Below are 20,748 nucleotides of genomic sequence, written 5' to 3' on the forward strand. Positions count from 1 at the left end.
CGCCGACAGCAGCTAGCGAACGTAACTTTAAAGTCCTGTGATCGAGTTTCTCATGTGCTGCATATACATATGTACCGCGCCGGCCGGTTGCCGATGACTGATTTTCCCCCCGTTTTCTCATCCCTTGCCTCTGCCGTCTAGGGTTACGTACGCTAGCCGCTGTCGCAGAAAACGTCGTATCTGTTCTTCGATGTACAGTCGTTTTTTAACCGAAGAACGGTCTTATTATCTCGCGATCATCGTCAAGTGTATATATCGATTGGCCAATGTGTAATTACTTTTATTTTAGTGGCTCGCGATATTTTTTTCTAACAATTACGTTTGACTTCGACAGGATATTATATTTCGTGCATGGAGCAGATGTGATCGCAGAGCAAGTGTAGATAGTGAAATCAGTGGAGCACTATGGTTGGCTGACCTGTCCGACTTCGCGCGGCATACGTACGCGCAGTGCTGCAGGGTAACGGATCCGACTATTTTGAGTACGATAACTCACGGGAGTCCAAAGAGAGTCGTGTGAGAAAGATCGTCGCAATTGTCTTTCGTCAAGTGCGGTATATACTTAATTCGTTGAGATAATTTACGTCGAGGAGCATTATCGACCGCAAGATTCGTGCAGGACGTCGTTGTTGCGCGCTCGGTACCCGACGACGTCTTCCCCGCACGTATGCCTTGTATCGTGATCTTACCGAAGAACGGTTTCATCATCCCACAATCATCGTCAAGTGCGTATGTATATCGATTGACTAATGTGTAATTACTTTTGTCTTAGTGGCTCGCGATATTTTTTTTCAAACAATTACGTTTTACTTCGACAGGATAATATATTTCATGCATGGAGCGGATGTGATCGCAGAGCAAGTGCAGACAGTGAAATCAGTAGAATACTACTTGGCAAGCTGGTTCAACTTTGTGTGGCGTAAGCGCAATACTGCAGTGTCGCAGCGGATCGTCTACTTCGAATTGAACGCTAACTCGCCGAAGCCGTCACAGGAGTTCAAAAAGTGACCTGCGAGGAAAATTGTCGCGATTGTCCTTCAGCAAGTGCAGTCTACGTTTAATCATCAAGTACGTATATAATTGACAAATGTATAATGAGCTATGCTGTATTTTTAATTATTTAAAATTTCTTTTAATTCTTTTGCAATAGACTTAATTAATTCTCGTCTATACGAATACTTTTTAATTTATTATATTAATTATTCAAATTCAGAAAAAAATTCATACTAGGTTTGGTAAATTGTGTCGAAGGGAAATTACTTTTTATCTTGGCGACCCCAATGCTCAAGGCATTCGTGGGCTGAAAGATAGCGTCCCCTGGCCACCGACCGCAGAAACAGAATTTTATATCGTATAATTTAAATAAATCAAGTTACCTTAATCGAAATAAAGTTGACGAAACAAATGACGATTTTCGGATCATAAATTATTTTGATTTATAAATAAAGAATAAATTAATTTAGTTTCGTGAAACATTAACAACATCGGAATCATGTAACAGTTTTTTTTTCCGGTTTAATTGTTACATAAAAATATATTACAAGAATTGAATAAGTCTATTACTACATTGCTATTGGTACAAATACTTACCTCTGGTGCATGCAATTGTTACATTGAAGAACAACGAAATAAAGAATAGGGGTAACGTAAAATATTAAACGAGAAATTGACAAAACATGAGTAGGCAACATGGTACAACGTTTGATTCTTATTTTTATTTCGAAACATCAAAGTTTTCCGACGTTTAAAGTCAGTCAGCAGCGCGATAAATCAATGAGAAGAACGATCGTAGATTATTATCGTCGATTTATGAAGCATTCCCGCGGTGGCGAGCCCCCCTTTTCTCACGAATTCGGCAATTCGCGTGTCGACGGCGTGCTCGGATGCGATTCACGCTGCTCGCATCGATCGCTGTGCAATATTCTCGTCGCATAGCTCTAGTATAAAGTACATTAAAACGAATTACAAATGGCGGGATCTAGTTTAGTTGCATTTCGCGAGACGAACAGCGCAAATCGGGCTTGATTCAGTCGATCCGCGAAGCGCGGAATCTAAAGCAACGCGTACATTGACACAACACTCATTGATCTAAAAATGTCTTGGACACTCGGGAGTAGGAAAGGAAAGTAGGAAGAATTTGGAGTATCGAAGGCTCCGATTTATTCTCTCGTTCTCATTCTCTCTCTCTCATTCTCTCGTTTGAGCACGTTCTCGCAGCCAGGTTTCACGCATACGTTCTCTGTCATACCGCCCCTCGCACTCTCGATCTCTACATTTTTGTCTTTTTTTTTTTTTTTTTTTGGCACAAAGTCATCCGGCACTAAGTAGCTTAGCGGTGACCAGTAGTGGATGCCTTCTTCACCGTGGCCATAGTATCGGTATGAAAAAGAGCATCGATAGGATGTGCGACAAGCTACTATTTCCGTAGAAACCGCCGACGCCGCTGCTGGCGCCGGAACTTTGAGCGGCCTCGGCTAAACCTAGAAAAAAGAGAGAAAGAAAAAAAAAATTGACACTCTTTCATCGAGGAAAAAAGAAACGCGACATCGATCTTCCGAGGGCGAAACGAACCTCCGTCAAACGCTTATCGCGACAGTAACAATGAGATTGATAACAGACGTTATGAAAGGAGCAAAAATCTGCTCTCGCATATGTGCATACTTACCACCGATAATAGATACGTGATCCTTCCCGCCACGAGATCCCACTCTGTCGAACCCAATTTTAATTTCTGAAAAGAAAAAGAAGAAAAATACGAGGGTGAAATTTTAAGATTTTCGATGCGAGTGAAAAGCGCACGCATCCGATTCCTTTCGGCCGCGTACAACTTACCGTACAATCTCAAAGTTCCGTCCGCCCTTCCTAGACTATTCGTTGAAACGCATTTGTAACTACCAACGTCTTTATCCGTGAATTTTTTGATTAAAAGCCACATCAGTACCGTGTATCCTGTACGCTCCTCTCGCACGGTGTACTTCGGTCTACGAATCATACGAACAATACGTAAGTCTCATTGTCGGAGCGTTCGTTTCCGCGAATGAAAGGAAACGCGCCGGGCGAAAGATAAAAGATTTCCACCGCGAGCGGAGCGTTCCTTTTAACGTCATATTCTCCGCGCGGAAAAATCGCGGAAATACCGCGGGAAAACGTCCGCTAGATCCACGTGCAAATGTTACACGCGGTTTTTTTTTTTTTTTTTATTGCGTAATATCATTATAGGATCGCGGTAATCGTCTGCCTTTCGCGGCTATTACATACGTAGAATTTATCGCGGGAATTTCATATCAATTATGTATAATTAAAAGTAATGAATATCTGATTTATTAAAATTAGATCGAATTAGATTTAATTTGCGAAGTCAGGTGGCGGGTATGTCATTTAGCGATTGGCTTTCAATATCGTTTTCAATATTGCATTTAGGTAAATTATTAAAATTATCGCGACATTTAACTCAGAATATTGTTGTAATATTATCCTGTTGGAAAGTCTCAATTATCCGGGGAAAATTGATATCATTTTACAGTTCGATCGTGTCGCGGGATCTGGCACATCCGCATCACGCCGGGTCACGGCTAGAATGCTTCGTGCTGATTTTATCGTCGCTTCGGTATCGTCTCAAGTCGTATTGCGGGGAACAATTATTCGTATTAAGAAAATAACGGGCGAGAGCTTACCCTTCCAATAACATTTCGTCTTCCGTGCCTTCACGTTGATTCTTTACCCAATAATTGATCGTGTTCGGAAACGCTTCGACGTAGCATTCGAGCTGCACGTCTGTACCCAGAGGAGCGCCCAATAGTTGGTTCGGTGCTTTTACGACGGGTGCGACTATGGAAATAAAATGAGTCTAGAATATGCGAACAGGGGCTTCTCACTCTCGAACGTATATACGGAGAGAAGCCCCTGAAGATAGAGCTCGTTTTAAGGAGGAAATGAACATTTGATTCTCATCCGATGAACGCGCACGTTGAAATCAAGCTTTCTCCTCGCAAGTATTGTCCCGCCGTGTAATTTCCAAACGGAAGCTCGTACGCGAGTTTTCGCGGAATAGCTTCCAAAGGCGCAGACATCGCGCTAGCTTGCTTACGAAATTTTACGGGGGCTCGATTGCGACGCGTGTCCCGTTTCTATAAAATCATTGCCATTCGTCAGATGAGAATGGAAATTTGCCTCCGCTTCGAGCGCATATATTTTTTTTTTTTAGGCCTCGCCCGATTCGTCGGTAATTTCCGCTTTTGATTCGCGCGGCTTACGCGTCTTGACTACATGAAAAATATTAGCGAATTACTATTTCCACGAGTACGTAATCTGCGAATCGGATCGGATTGAAGCGGATCGTGCGAGCGAATGGAGCTTACAATTCACAGCGAGCGTCACTCGTTTGCTAACCGCTGGCGGCACGTCGTTGCTGGCGATGCAGAGATACGCCCCCATTTGCCGCCTCTCGACACGGTAGAAATGCAGCAGCGAACCGTTGTAGTGGTCGTGCTTCTCGAAACTGCTACCACCTGCGTACACGAGAGAAACATTTTACCGTGCCCGTGGAAAAACGATCGATCGCGATTCCTTTCTTCCATTCGCTTCAAATGACAGGCTCGAAACGGCAAAGCTCGTAACAAGAGATCTCGACATCGTTCTTTTTTTTTTTTTTTTATTTTAGAATTCGCATCTATTTTCCAATTAGGAAATAAGCGGAAAGTTCAGTCAAATCAAAAACTTAACGTGACGAGAGATCGTCCATGATCCGAGATTGATTTGATTAGCAAACTAGGAGAAAACAAACAGACGTACGTTTGTAAATTAATCATGTAGGACGTGTGCCGTAAATACCGTAAGTTAAGCTTCCTCTTTCTCTCTCGTTGATCTCGCTAAAAAAAAAAAATAAAAAAAATTACTTTCGCTGGCGTTAAAAGTAAATACCGTTAAATAGACTAAATCCCCGAAAATCGTTTGCGCAACTACCACGGCCGCGCTGCAACTTCAAAGATAGCTGATCGTGCAAACAGATATGCAGATAGTCGACCAGTTTTGGTAACTCGAGAGACTCGAACTGTGAATGCGAGCGTGTCCGCCAATTTACGCGACACAGCTCCTCTCTTACTCTTGATCTCTGTAACGTACACGTGTACAAACCGAGATACGATCCGATGGAACTCTCGGTTGCGGCTTTGCTCACGTTCCACTCGTCTTCGAGGTCAGTTCACAAAGAGGAACTTGTTTCAACGAGCTTACTCGTTACACCCTTCGCCTGTGTACCGCGGTATTTCTTATACCCGATCTACGTATCCGCGAAGAATACTACTTTGAAAAGTTTCCTGGTTCGATTTCGACACGCTGGTCACTTTCTCTCAGTCCGATTCGATCTTTAGGGCCACGACTCGCCGGGTCACTTCGTGAGACGGAGAGATATTCGATAAACACTTGAGATTTTATTTAATTTATAAAAATACCATATTTGAATTAATTAGCAGATAAAATAGGAATACTTATTTCAAGATTGAAATTCATATTTGCGTCAAATTCTACGCGAAAAAGTTTTTATATTAAAAGAAAAGAAAGAGAAAAAAAAAAGGTCTTATAATTTTAACCTTTGATATGATAAAATCAATCACGAGGCGGCAATAACGGTAAATGTAATCGGGAAAGGATTCGTCCGCGCCCCCAGACTCCGATAATAGTTCGCACTTTAACGCGTCCCGACCAAGTAACTATGAGGTAACTAAGATATTAGTAGCACTTAATTATCCTATCAATATTGAGTTATGCTGGTGCCGTATAGCATCTATTATTCGTGAGAATTCCGTATCCATCTCGACTACCTGAGGCATCGCGCAAACTACCTCTTGACTGGTAATAGAACTGAACAAGAAAAAAAGTTCTTTTATTCATTTTACGATGTTATTTTTATCGTCAACTTTATTACATTCTGATAATTTTATCTAATTCTACAGAGATATTGATCTGATTATTACGTCTCATTTGTTATTTCAAGCCTTGCTATTTTGTAAACTTTAATTAAAAATACCAGCTCGCTTCATAGTTTTATTCGTGCAAAATTTACACACGTAATTAAATAATAACGGGGTTACTTTGGATACCTTTCTTTCTATTAATATTATTTTCCTCTGGTATTTTTCATTAATGTATTTTTTTATTATTAATATTAGATATTATAAAGCGCGTGTTATTCTTCTTTTAAATTAAAGAACATTCTTTTAACTCTTAACATCTCTACAATTTATATGTTTCATTTTTATGTTACAGTATCATCGTAGCTGCGTTACTGAATTCTGCCGCTGCGTTACTGAACTCCGCCGCTGCGCATCGAAACGGTGAGTAAAAAAATTTTTTTTATCAGCGTTAGAGATTATAAAAAAAAAAAAACGTACAATTGAACAGAAATAATATTATATAAAACAATTAAATATATAAAACCGTATAAATTAATATAAATGTGAAATTCGCACGTAATACCTTAACCGCCTAATATTAAATATCATTCGTACAAAATATAATTACCACGGAACGGTACCGCGCGAAACATTATCGAGCCGTCGCGATAACTTCACCGATTAAAAAATATTAATTTAATTATTCGACCGTGTCTTACCTGCCGTGGAAGCCCTTATGATGATGGGATCTCCGTCCTCCCTTCGCCAGGACACCCTTGGCGGTGGGTGTCCCGTCGCTCGGCAGCTCAATGTCGCGTTGTCACCCTCTGCCACCGCTAAATCGGCGCTGGTATCACCCCCGTAAACAATGTCGGGCGGGACTGCGAGATAAACGAGTCGTAGCATTAAATTGGTAGACTGCCGTCTGTCTTTTCTCTCTTTTGCGCGAAGTACTTTATGAAGGTCATTACGTAAAACTGGCGCTTTCCTCTTTGCCGGACTGTCTTTGAAAGAACCGGCGACCACCGAAACGCGTTTACGGGAGAACCGAGATAGGAAGCCAGGCAGAGAATAGGTTCGCTTAAGTAGAATGTTTGAGATAGAGGAGCGAAAAGGGAGGTAATTTTATCGGGGAGCTCTTTTGTGTTATACTTTGACGTATGCGTTCTTCGGTTGTTCCGTCTGCCCGTTCGAGTAAACGCCAAGGTTTTCGCGTACGCGACGTTCCTTCGTTGCGTATCGATTTGCGTGCTCCTTAAGGAGACGTTTAAGTGACGCTAATATTATGCATTGCTTCTTGATAGAGTTTGTGACGTTGTCTTTGATATTTAAGAAGTATAATTAAAATTGATATTTATTTCGAAAGAATATGCAAGGCATGAGAGAATAGAAAATCAAATTCAGTAGCAAATAATTATCGTTAGAGTTAATTGTTCAAAGAATTTTATTAATTACGTGGGGCATCTGTGTATTAAATTTCTCATTTTTATTCTCGCTCTTAGACGCTCAATTATTATATTCTTCATTATATTCACAGTTTGCGTTATTAAATTGATATCGTATCACGGCAAAAATGCTGCCCATTCACGATAAATAAATATTTAATTGCGAAATTAATTTTATATCGTTTTCATATTATTAACTATTAACATCTGATATTAATTAAGTATTTCGGCAATAATATAAATTACTCAAATGTCACTTTCATATTCATTTTATTAAATAGACTCGCTTTTAATATTCAAACCCGCATCTGCTTGTAATTAATGCTCGGAGTTAAAGATGCGTCGCGGGAAAGTTTTGCGAATTTGCACGGGCGTGAATTTACATTTGGGGATTTGCAACTGCGAGCCGAAGTGCAAGATGCTTTCGCGCGCGAGCGGGAAGTGCTCGGAATGCGCCGTGACGTGCATGCGACGCCCGCGATAGGAGATAAAAGATAACGCTCACCGTGAATGTCGAGGCATCCGAGTTCGGATATCATCGGGCTGGTGTTGATCTGGCACATGTAACAATCCCTGTCCGTCTCCTTCAATTGGCGGATGTGCAGACGCCACGTGCCGTCGACGACCTCCTCCGTCGCCTGGCTACTTCCGGTCACTCCCGAAGTGCCGCCGGACGCGCCGGCGGATCCGGTGCTCGCCCCGCTCTCGTAGGTGACCGAGATACGCGCATTATGCGTTACGATCCTAGTGTGGATCGAGAGAATCGTCTGGTCCGAGGTGCGCAGCCAGCCAACCTAGAAAGCCCCCGCAAACGCGACGCAGTGCGAATGCACCTGTCATTTTCTCCAATGGGATATTGATCGAATGTGATTGACGGTATTTTCTTACGCCCTATCTCACCGACTACATCCGAGTTTCTTCCCCCGGCAACCGCGAATATATGCGGAAAATAAAACTACGGGCGGTAGTCGCGCGAAAATTAGTTGCAAAGTAATTAACAACGAAATATATGTACAACGTGCTGAATAAGATTAAATAAAAGAAAAAGAAAGAAGAAGAAGAAAAAAAAAAAATTTAGATTATATACGCAAGGAAGGAAAAGAGGAAAAAAAATATAGAAATAAAATAGTGTTATCTGAAAAATAATATTTATTATACCAACGGAATAAAAGAAAGTACATTAATGGCGATAAGTTTTAATTAACCACAACAGTAGCAAATAATGTACGAGATATAGCAGGGCGACGTAATATGGCGAGCGCAAGATGATTTAAGCAATTTGAGGAAGACGCTTGCTGATCTCCGAGCGATTATGGAAATATATTCATGAATATAGATCGGTATTCTTCTGAACGGTGGGAGAAAGAAAAATAATATTTCGCAAACGTTCTTAGACAACGCTGATGGACATCGCATGAGTTGGCGTAAAATAGTTATGCTCCATGGCGTACCGCAGCGAGTGTGCGAACGGCACGATAGTCGGTGGTAAATACTAGTCTTAACTTAGACTTAGCATCGAGCCATTGGGCTTATCTTAATTCACTTCTGTCCGCCTGCGGTGGCCGTTTCCTCTTAGACACGGTATATTCTCCCTTATTACGAAGAATTTCGGACGAAATCCGTTGTCCGGCGACACTCGCTCCATTAAACACGTCTCCTTTTAGCTGTCTTACTTCCTTCCGCGGAGTATATTCTGATACAGAAATTTATTATCGGACGGAGAATGGACCCCGGCGGATTAGCGGATTACGGCGGTAGAAAGTGCGATTCCATATCCCACCGACGACGCGAGAAAAACGACTTTTTTTTTCTTTTTTTTCGTTATCTGTCTTACAACTTCCGTCTTCGAGACGACTACCGCCAGCGAGGACAATTTGACTCGATCTAACCGCGATTTGTTTTACTCCCTCCGCGTTGCCTTTATTTTATATTACTTCTAATGCCGGAGAACGACACGGTATGAAGATTAAGCGCGCGTTTGCACGACAAAGAAGACAGTTACTTTTATGGCAAATTTTTCACTCGCGGCAATTCAATTTCGTCGTATAGCACGTCCCCGGCGAACGCTACGTGACCTTACGTTTGCGATATCAGTACGGTCGACATTTGTTACGATGCGTTATACTCTATCATCGTTGCCGCTCGGCTTTCGCACATGCACCCGTTCCCGTCGCGCCAAATCCGTGCGGCACTTCGTTCAGCGAGGAGTTTTTTCTCTCTTTCGCTCTTTTTTTTTTTTTCAAATTAAGTTAATTCGAGTTCCTGCATCGGTGAGATCCGTCCGTAAACCACCGAGTCGGAATTTTCAGTACCGCGCGAGAAGCCAGGGGAAGAGTCAAACGATCATAAAAACAGCTCTTCGGTATTCCAAACGCAACCGGTCGGCGCGGTTCAAATCCCATTATAGGATAAGTACCATCAACGCGCCATCAAATGCGTGCGAATTTAATCCGCGTAGCCCATTCGTGTTTACGTTCACCATTCCCGGGATCATTACCTTGTATTTGCGAATGCTTATGTTGCGTACGTTGCAAGAGAAGACGACCTCGCGACCAATCGCCGCGGTTTGATTCCCAACTGGCGCTACGAAAATCTGGCCGGTGGCGGTGTTCGTCGAATCTGAAACAATTCGGTTTTGACTGATTTAACGATGATAGACGTCGTTTGCTTTAACGAGACGCGGGAGAATTGGGTCGCGTCGCCATGAGCTCTCTTTCATTAAATTACGTTCATGGCTTTCGAATGTATTTTTACCATATATATATATATTATACAATTATGCGATTTATAGGATTATGCGAAAGCGAGATAGCTTCCTGTCTCGCGATCGGGTGATCGCAATGAGTAATAATTTAACGTCGTCCCCTATTTTTACCTCGCTCTCGGGTGGGAAAAAGATTAATGGAAAAATATTGGAGGATGAAAATTTTATCGTTACCCTATTCATTACGGGCGATAGTGAAATCTCTTTTGAAAATATTTCAACGGGCCATGCCGCCGGGGGCGGCGTGACGTGTAAGTGCATGTTCCAAAGTTTCTTAAGCACTATCGCGAGGGTAGCTAATTATCGCTGCTTATTCACACGCCTGTTGGTGGATTACGACATCCCTAAACAGATAATGTCAAGTGGTCCAAAGTTGCGGGAAACTTGGGATCGTGGTGCTAGCGAACTTTGGCCGGGGCGGCTCTGTGCGAGAGGAGATTCTTGTTCGCCGGTACAACACGCCTCGATCTTTTTATTGGATCACGCCGTCTATGTAACGCGGCACGAATATTCGATAAATAGGCATCCGCGCGCGAAGGGAAGTAGATATCCTTCTTTTAACAAAAGTATTACGATCGGCGCCTCTGTCATCCGCCGGCACGCCTTGTAATGCTCGCGCGAGGCGTAACGAATTAAAGAGAAAAGGAAGAAAGGCTATTCCGAATTTAAGTTACCGTGAACCGTCTTTATTCCGCACGTTCGCTTTATCAGCCAACTGTTCCGCGTGCTCTCTCTATCTTTTTCTTTTTTTTCTTTTTTGTCCCTTTTTTTTTTTTTTTCTTTCCTTCTTTCCGTATCTCAGTTTCCGTGTACTTTGCATTGCAACTTCCACCAACAGAAGCTAGATTCGACGTAGGCAATATCCAAATTGCCTTCGCGGATTTAACGTTTCGGAGGTGGCACCGTGGAACAAATCGCCGGGGAAATGAAACGAGCTGCCAGATTAGACAGTGTCGCCGTGAAAAGGGGAAAAAAAAAGGAAGACCACCGCGCGCCATACCGGTGTGGAAGCTCACACTCTTTTGTACTGAGTGAATGACCCGAATTCTCGGAGAGACACGGATGGATATATGAGTCAAGAGAATATAGGGAAGAAGGAAAAAGGGCGTCACACTTTTTGCTGTCCTCCTTTCCTTAAAGTATCCTTGCGTGTCCAGCACGGCGCGGACGCGATTCAATTTTGGTTATCGTAGAGAACGGCATTTTCGCGATAGTACAGTAATTTATTTGGCAGACGCAACACATTTCTCTAAAAACAAAAGTGTATCGAGAAGTCGAGAAAAATGTTATATCAGAAAATGCAAGAAGGGCAATCCTGCGCGAATCGTGACGAGAGGTGAGGAGAAAATGTAGGAAGAAAGAAAAAGAAAAAAAAGAAAAAAGAATTTAAAAAAAAGTAGTATGCGAGATAATAAATGTAGAGGAAAACAAGTAAAATAAATTAAATCAAAGTAAATTAATTAGCTTAAGTTGGCAAACTGCTGTCGCTCAATATTTAACGAACATAATATCGAGAGACTTTTAATGGTACCTGGCAACTACCACTGTTCGTATTTACGTTCCAGTTTTGTTTCTCGTAACGGACGTGAATATATCGCCTCGCGGCGAGTTTGAAAATTAAAGTTATACCTTTAACCTGCCCGCGTTCACACGGAGCAATCAGCGGCCAGACGTTCTTTGCATTTTTATTGCGCGCAACTTACTTGGCACCCGGGACCTTCCGCCTGAACTTTGCGACTTCGTGATACAGCCGGGCCACAAACGTGAGACACAATCCTAAATCTCCGGCGGATTTTCAGCGACCCACACACGGGCATCTCGCGGACGATTCCACGCGGAACACGCGGAAATGAAATACGATTATCGCGCGTCCACCTCGTTAATAGCGTTAACTTTTGACGGTCCGGCGAAAGCACTCTCGAATAATAACGGACCCCCCCCTCCCCGTCTACCGCGCGCTATATCACGCGCTTTTCGCTAACGCCGATAACCAACAGAGAAAATAATCAATCATCCTCGACATTTTGCAATTCCCCGGCATTCTCCCTCGCTCTGCGCTCGCTCGTTTCCCTTCTTACATCACTTCTTACCTCGAGTATCTCAAAATGGAGTCAAGGCGGGGAATCAATACAGTCGTCGCGCACCGCAATCATTTTCTCGCCTCAAACGAACACCGGCGGAAAAGTCGGAAATCAAATTCCAGCCCCCAGCACGTATTTCTATAAATACATGTTGATACGAGAAGAATTACGAAGGGAATACGAACGAAACGTGTTTTTTTTTCTTTTTTTTTTTTTTTTTTTTTTACGTAAACAGTTTTCTGGAATCTAATTAGGACCTGACTCGATTATCCAGAAAGCTCCGCGTAGAATATCTGACCCGTGCATAGTTTAATTTGCGATTTGCATGTTTATTTAAAATGTATCTAACAAAAAAAAAAAAAAAATTAGCGAACGGTAAAGGATTCTGAAACACCGAGAAAAATAGGGCTCTTGTAATTTTTTTTTATTTTTGGAAAACCGCTGGAAGGAACACGGAATGATTCAACTCGTGCAACGTGGAACGGAAGTTATTATTAAACGTCGCGCAGTGATTTCCGAGCTAATGAAGGACGCAAGAACTATAAATCTTTTGCGTGTATTCGATATATGTACACGTATGTGTGTATGCACATGTTCAAGTACGCGTATAAACTTCTCATGAAACTTCAGACATCTCAGGAATATTCCAATCTCCGAGTACACCGCGCAGGCAGACGGCTCTAAATATGAAATTCTCTTAAGCGAGACCGGCACGCGGAGGGATCCTCCTCCAACTGAATACATACATACGCGCGCATACATATAAATAAATATATATGTATATATATGTATAAGTATATATATATATATATATATAAATACATATACGTGTAACAAATTTTTACTTTCGCTCGTATATGCCATGTGCCAAGCCTGTACAGAGTGGTCTGTTATTGGCCATATAGATGGATAAGAGTTGAATCTGTATAAAAAAATCAGCAGAAACGTACGACGGAATTATTTTGCGTAAAGTTACGTTCTCGAATATTACGTTGAAAAATATTATACAAGCAAGTGACAATATTCTTTTCTTTATAATCCTGATTATATTGCCACTGCAACACGATGGGTTCTATTCAACAGTGAAATTAAACTTGGTAATTTGTAAATTATATATCGTAACGCGCATCTTAATAACCTACTTGATTTTTATCTCGTTCATTTTTCCACGCGGGGGTATTGAACTTTTTGTATTTATACTTGGCGCCGATTTAAAATGAGATTTACAATTTTTGTATAATATAATTTAAATCTTTCGCGAGTAGATAATAAGTATAGAAGTTAATTACTTTTTGTATTTTCAAACTCGTCCCTTTGTGCGGAGTTATTTCGTTGTATTTTATTGGAAGAGGCAAAACCAGATTATTCGACTTTCCGTATTGTTTCGTCGTACTGGAGCGTGTTAATGATAATGTGTTCATCTGTTGGCGAGTAGAAACGTGAGCCACTTTGTGAATTATCTGGATATGACCGATTTCATGACGTGCAACTACAGGCAATAGGATATCTATGAACGATACTAACAATTGATAAGCGTACTCTTAGTACCCGTACAACCCCGTATTTGTATATGTATATATATATATTTGTATATGTATATATATATTTCAATGTATAAGCCATATATAAGCGGATTGGAGCGCGGATGACGCGCGCGAGGGAACAGTTCGATGGAACTTAGATGGGACTTCCGATTATTATGCCAATTCCCGGGTAACTCGCTCTTCGGCGACTCCGTTTAGAGATTAGGTTCGACTCTCGGAGATATAATCCCCGGCGTTTCCCGCAAATAAAAAAAAAAAACGTTCGGCGGGTGAGGAAAGGGCGAGATTGCACGCCGCGACAAATTAACGCCTCGATATTTTGTAACGCGGGGAAGAAAAACCGCTGGCGCATCGGGCGGTTCTTATCGCGTCGTTTCATTTTCATCGTTTGTGTAAATTCAGACGGGACTTTAATGCAGACGCGCAGGCAACTTTATTTGCAATTTCAATATTTGAGATGAATGGCACGTATCCGATGCGAAAACGCAAACACGCGTCACTTTTTAACGCGGCGGTTCGGCGGAAAAAGCCAAAGCTAATCGTGCGTTTCTCCATAACAGCTTCTATCAGAACGTTAACAACGCTTGCATTTGGAAGGGCGCGCCAGTTCGATATCGTGTACATATATAGCATCATATGTACACGCGTCGAATAGCCTGGCTGCGTTCGCAACAGGTTCTCCTCGACGTTCCAAGTTTCTCTTGATTTTCGCGGGACGTAGCGAACATGCCATAAAACCGCCACAAAGTGTTTGGATAATTAAATCTTCCTATAGGCGAAGGTTCGAACATTTATTCACAGATCGATATAGGGTAATCCTCTCGTTGATACAATCGAACGCATAATGACTCCGACGTATAAAGATATTAATTCCAGATAAAAATCTTTTCTGGCAACATATTTTTATTCCCGAAAAAAAAAAAATCTGTTTATAAAATCGTACGTATTTTTAAATATTTCCTATTGTTACTTTTACAGAGGAAACATTTTTTGAAAATAACAAATATTTATCTTAAAATTCACTGACTTTATGCTAGAAAAAATATTTTAGAAAAAAATACAAAAAAAAAAAAAACGTGAAAGCGAGAGCAGTGGACACGACAAAACACTGAAAACTGAAACTTTTAACTAAACGATCTCTTTATATTGGAGAAAAGTTTCGAGGTCGTTTTCTCTCTCGGAGGTGGAGGTATAAAAAGAGAGAGGAAAAGAGAGAAGCATTCGTAAACAAAAAGTATACGTTCCGAGTAATTACACGTTGTATAAGCTCTGGATTGAATTACAAAGCGAATGACAGTGTTTGCGAATCGCATACCTTCGATACAGTATTTTCTGGCTGAGATTAGAAATCCGGATACAATCCGCGGCCGGCATTCCGTTTGATGGATTTTCCATTAGCCGCAATTATTAGCAATTAATTTTCAATCATCCGCGGCTTCGATTATACGACGTATTAACATTCGCATTGCCGACATCGTCAGATTTGATCGTGCAAATTAACGACACATCACAACGACAATCACACATCACGTTGTTTTAATAAGCTTATCTTTAACAATAATGCGATGAGACTATCTTTTCGAAGTGCCGTTGCAATATTATCCGGAAAACCAACACTCGGGAAAGTAAAAAAGATTTTTATCGACTTTGATATCTTCTTCAAAGACGCTTTGTTAAAGCTATTAATTTTAAAATAATATGTATGTCTTGGAAAAGACGATTTTTCCGCGCCTCGCCCGCGATCCCCGCGATCGCCAGTGATCGTAATCAGGTTAATCGGCGTTTGGTAATCCGGGGGGGTGACGGGAGAACCCTAGCGCGCCGACCAATCACAGCGCTCCCTCGATCGCCTGATCGCTATCGATCCACGCAGCCCGTAGCGCAGTTGAGACGATCCGCCGGCCACGTGCGGAGCATCGGTTCTTGAAACGAAGATGTTGAGGCATCTGCGCGTATTCTCTCGCGGTTTAACATCGCGTACCTATGTCTGGCTTCGCTCTGGAGCCCTATGAACCGTGGTGTCTTGCACGGAACACCGCCGTTGTCCATTCACCGACACTCGACCGAGCAAATGAAAGTGAATCTCGTTCTTTATTCCGCCACGATAACTTCGCGTTCTTACAGTCGGGCGACGATACGTGTGCATCGAAGTTGCAAGTTCGCGATCGAACCGTTTCGATAAAGTCATTTTTGTGCGTAAGTCCGGGAGTCAACGGCGGTAGGCGCGGGGAGCACGGGGAGCAGGGGGGGGACTGTGCGCCGCTAGCTTTGCTAGCGCTGCAATTCGCGTCCGGTCACCCGCACCAAAACACGCGCGCGGTAAGATAAAAACAATACGCGCTGAATAATACATCGAACGGAATAGAATATTCACTTTAAATTTTCTGTTTCAGATGATACTCTACCATCGAAGGACTAACCCGACATCCCGCAGACATCCTGAGAGGAGGAGGAGGCCCAGGAAGGGTATCCTGCCCCAGCGGAGCAACCCCGGGGTAAGTATCAATTTTTCTTCGTAAATTATTGAATTAGATTTTTTGTAACATTTTTTAATTATTTTATTTAATGAAATAAAATATCTACAATGTAATTTTGTAATTTTTCTGTTACAGATTCAAGAGAAACTCCGCTGCGTCGCATCGCTCAGGATTAAAATAGTGCCGCACGCCAATTCGAAATTATACGAACAGCAGCCGGTTCGTCGGTCGTTCGGGGCTGCCGATAGTTACCGGGCGTTTTTTTTACGATTCTTTTTAATGCGGGAGTGTCGAAAAATTTGTTAAGTAATTTTCGCGATTGTAACTTCACCCGGACGCGTTCGCGAGTTACTTGTGCGCGGAAGGATGGCTCGTCACGTCCCATCTGAGAGGAGGAGCAGGCCCGGGACGGGCATCTTGCATCGGCGGAGCAACTTATAGGTAAATATAATTTTTCTTTTTTTAAAAAATATTTATTAAAAAAAAAACTTTTACCCTTTTTTTTTGTTACTCTTATTAACTGGCATGTCTAAATTAATAATTTATTTTTTATGTTACAGCCACCGGCAGAACTCAACAACTCCGCTGAAGCTCATGCAGATTGGTAAGTCGCATGACTTTTTTTTCATCATCTGTAACAGTCCCTTGAACCGATAATACGTCGTCGATCATAAATTACTTAATTATAATCACGCGCACGAATTGAGACCTTCCAAAAAATAGCACACGCGAAGAAGCGTATAGTTTGTTCTTTTTTATTTAAATTTACGATGGTACGAATAGCTAGACAATAATCAATCTTATTTACTGAGCAAAAGTTACATGGAGTTCGTAAGAAAAATAATTTTGTACAATATAATTATCTCAACGATTCGATCTGTCTTCTCGAACGACGGAAGGCTAAACGTCGACCTTGTTTTCCCTGTCTCTGAGAGACTGTAGCTACGTACGTATATGTATCATATATATATGTATATAGACGTCGATATGCAATCTGCTCGCTAACGACGAACGTCGACGTGCATCGAGACCCGTACTTAATTAATCTTCGAAGGCGGCTGAGGCCGGTATGCAAGCGCGGGTTAGCGCGGGGTGGAATCAAAGGATAGGGCGCCCGCTTGTATCGCGAAACTTGTTTATTGAATTGCTACGTCGTGCTGCGGTTAAATGCGAGGGGATGTTTAAACTCGCGGAAGTGAATTAAGAGTATCGAGTAACCCGCGAAAGTTTCCGAGTTTCAAGAAATTAGCAAAGTTTAAGGCGCGGGTACGATATGCGCGCGAAACAGAACGTTGCGAGGGGGGTGGTTGGCGCGAGGCGGTTCGACGCCTCGAAATAAGTCCGCACTTTCGGCGAAATAAAATTCCCCTATTACTACCCTGTGTTACTACGCTGGCGCTCGGCCGTGCCGAAACTGCCTAACTTGGGTAAATCCAATATTTTTCACGGCGATATCGAGGGGCGAGCGTTCGCCAGGCAACGGCGTATATCTTCGGGGCGGAACCGCTGCGCGCCCTTCGATAAAAATCCCGGTCGCTCGCCGAGTTCCGGCATTTTGACCCGCACACCGTCGAGAACGAAATGCGAGGCGCGGGGGAGGAAGGTGATCGGGAGGGAAAATGAAGGAAAACGAATTTTAAATCCGATTCCCCAGCGATGTGTACATATTATTTCACGCCTGTGTCATTCATGCCGGAAAACTCGGAATAACTCTTGTCATTCGACGATCTCGCGGTGGGTGGAAACGCGGGGACGCCGGGACGGCAGATAAATCCATCGAGCACGATCGAGCGTGTCTGAAAAATCGGCTCCCCGCAACAACGTTCAAGTTTCACTAGCACTCATGATACTTTGCGCTTTGGGATTTCCCGCGAGCTTTCAATCAAAACAATATCGACGAATGGAATTTTTGCGACCGTAAGTGTTCCAAAGAACCGCCGGCGTTTATCTTCGGTTACGCGGGGATGAAATATTGTTTGGCGCGCCGTTGTAATAGTGTCATTATTTATAATCCCTCGGTTAGTGGTTGCATACCGCGCTCGCGTATTAAACACACGAGCTCGATAGTTTTACGGGTTTATTTGATTCCGCGACTTACGGGGGATAGATACGTGCTCCGGTAGAAATCGCGTACACGCGCACTGATGTATTCATTGAAACGTGAAAACGGCAAAAAACGTGAGCACGAGAGAGCAACGATTGAAGAATTGAGGGCCTTGACTACTGAAGCGCGCTTTAAGCGCACTCGCGATGCACACTTGAGCCGAATGCCATATCTATTTACATTTGAGTCAGTGGATATGTTGAAAATTGTCGCCCCTTCAATTCCGAGCGCTCGAGCATGCACAGAGAACTCTTTCCAACTTTCCACTTCTCGTCTCGATATAATCTTTCCACGTCTCTACTCGATAAATCCAATTTAAATGTGAATCGATTATTATTAAGAAGATTTGTCTTTTTTATTTTTTTTTTTTTTTTCGAGACAAAAGGGACATCTGCAAAATTCATTAATCTACGACGTTATTGAAATCGCGCAAGTTTAATACACGAAATAGAACGTTATCAATTTTATAACTTGCCAGTTAAAAAAAGAAAAAAAATTAAATCTCTTATTTTCGAAAATTGAATCACGCAAAATTTTGCACAGAGAAGAATTTATATCGCGCTTTCGATTTATTATTTTTTTTTTATATATGAATTCGTTCCTCTCGTGATTATATCATAAGTAATCTATAGCCGTTCCACACGTACACGCAAACAAAAATCTAATGTGAGAAGAGAATAAAATGTTTTAAAAATGTTTTGACAGCGAACAATGTCCGACAAGTAGATAAATTTATTTCACGTTACGTCAATACGATTAACCTCATATTTTTCGGCATTTGTTACAAACGCCCGGGTGTGCGTGCGCGCGAAAGGTGCTTTTATTTGTCTCGCGGATTTTACATCGAAATCATTTTCTCTTCGGTGTCAGCGTGCATAAAAAGCGCTTCCACTCGGGCCGCCGTGCTCGAGCACGGTGCGCTGGTAGCGAACCGTTTCTACCTGCATTTCATCCTGATTTATACGAACGAAGGAACGAGAAAACGACAAGTGTCGCGAGATCAATCACATGACGATATAACGAGAGTCGCGATTTACTTTGTCCGAAATTCTCTCGACATTCGCTGTCGAATCGATAAACTCATTCCGCAACGTTCTCTGCGAATTCATTTTTAATATGAGCTGCTAGATGAGCGTTGACTGTGCTCGGTTGACTGTGCAAATACCGCGGTCTCGCCATCATAAATTTTAACGCGTTATTCTCGCATAAAAAAAGAAGAAGTAGAGAGAGAAAGAGAGAGAGAGATAGAAAGAAAAATGTTAAATCCCACGTAGAGCTCAGATAAACTTGCAGGTCTCGCGGAACAATTTCCTGTCGTCACTTTGCGCACATGCACGCAACATCTAAATTAATCTGCAAAAATCATGAAAGGGATATCGCTCGGCGGGCGAATTATCGGACGGAACGTAGCTCGGGCACGAGAAAACGCGGACACGAATAATCGGTTCACGCAATCAGCATGTACCATTTCAAACGGGAACGAGTATTACGATAGTACGGCCATTTACACGGGGCGAATATAAAATGCTCCAACAACCATTGAATAAAAAGCAAAAGCGTGTAACGCGAAAATGCGCACCATAAAATACGCATTAAAGCGAACAAACGTATCTGCGTGCAAGTAGCGTGAATTAGTGAAAAATGTAAAAAAAAAAACGTAATTGTTCTCTGTTAGTCTCGCGGGTCGGGAGGGGAAAATCGGATAAGAACGTCGTATCTTTGTCGATGGAGAATGACTTGTTCGGCTTTAACGAGATCGCTTATCGGCACTCGCGTAATTACGGAACGCGAGACGAGCACGGTTTTGGTAATATCCGATAGTTTACGCGGGAACGTTTCGGTTACGCTTCGCAGTTGGGACCCGTCGACGCGCGTAGCTGCAGCCTTTTTTACGCTGACTGCACTTAATTACGTTTAAAAATAAGTTCGGCTGGAGTAATTAATTTTAGATTCCCGTAAAAGTTTAATCACACAAAGTTTCGGCTAAAAGGAGGAGGAGGGGGGAGGGAGAGGGTATTCGGGAAGTATCTTTTTAAGGTGCCGTAAAGGGGGCCGGGAGAAGCGACGAGTGAGTTTAAAGATATGGAGGAGTGGATGCCAGCACCTTAATCTTTTCCACGAGAAAGTTTCCCTCGTCGCAAATCTTCTCGCGCGCGCGCGCGCGAGTGCGAGAAGCGCATCGGCCGCGTTGTGTCTACCTCACCCTTTTCCCTCACCTCTAGGGAGTACAGAGCCGGCGTGTAAATCACGAGACATTCGACTTTTTAAATAGTAGATTACGCTCCGCGCGTCTGAAAAAGAGAGAAAGGGACTCGCCGTATTTTACGCAAGGCGCGACGCGCGAATGTCTGCTGGAATCGATAGCCTCTCGCAAAAAAAAAAAAAAAAAAAAGAGAGAGAGAGAGAGAGAGAAAAAAGCAGGGCGCTCGATCTCCCGTCCGT

The 20,748-nt window shown here is 42.5% G+C and overlaps 1 protein-coding gene and 1 long non-coding RNA gene across 3 annotated transcripts in view; one reads left to right on the forward strand and one right to left on the reverse strand.

Moving 5' to 3' along the window:
• The first annotated feature begins 60 nt into the window (after positions 1 to 60).
• Positions 61 to 18,876, forward strand: LOC139109870 (uncharacterized). 2 transcript variants are annotated; one of them, XR_011546903.1, is made up of 5 exons: positions 61 to 729; positions 819 to 1,068; positions 6,265 to 6,332; positions 16,119 to 16,643; positions 16,763 to 18,876. It is a non-coding gene; the product is annotated as an uncharacterized lncRNA (long non-coding RNA). The 2 variants fall into 2 exon arrangements; XR_011546902.1 differs by having other exon boundaries at positions 61 to 1,068.
• Positions 1,694 to 20,748, reverse strand: part of LOC139109869 (lachesin) — a 28,821-nt gene continuing 9,766 nt past the window's right edge. Inside the window, exons 2-9 of the mRNA XM_070669281.1 lie at positions 9,834 to 9,955; positions 7,842 to 8,130; positions 6,611 to 6,772; positions 4,359 to 4,508; positions 3,675 to 3,828; positions 2,833 to 2,981; positions 2,666 to 2,731; positions 1,694 to 2,480 (exon numbers count right to left, since the gene is read on the reverse strand). Coding sequence (XP_070525382.1) covers positions 2,359 to 2,480; positions 2,666 to 2,731; positions 2,833 to 2,981; positions 3,675 to 3,828; positions 4,359 to 4,508; positions 6,611 to 6,772; positions 7,842 to 8,130; positions 9,834 to 9,955 — 1,214 coding nt within the window. The 3' untranslated portion in view covers positions 1,694 to 2,358. The remainder of the gene's footprint in view (positions 2,481 to 2,665; positions 2,732 to 2,832; positions 2,982 to 3,674; positions 3,829 to 4,358; positions 4,509 to 6,610; positions 6,773 to 7,841; positions 8,131 to 9,833; positions 9,956 to 20,748) is intronic.

Source organism: Cardiocondyla obscurior, linkage group LG18, assembly GCF_019399895.1.
Source record: "Cardiocondyla obscurior isolate alpha-2009 linkage group LG18, Cobs3.1, whole genome shotgun sequence".
NCBI classification, from domain to species: Eukaryota; Metazoa; Arthropoda; class Insecta; order Hymenoptera; family Formicidae; genus Cardiocondyla; species Cardiocondyla obscurior.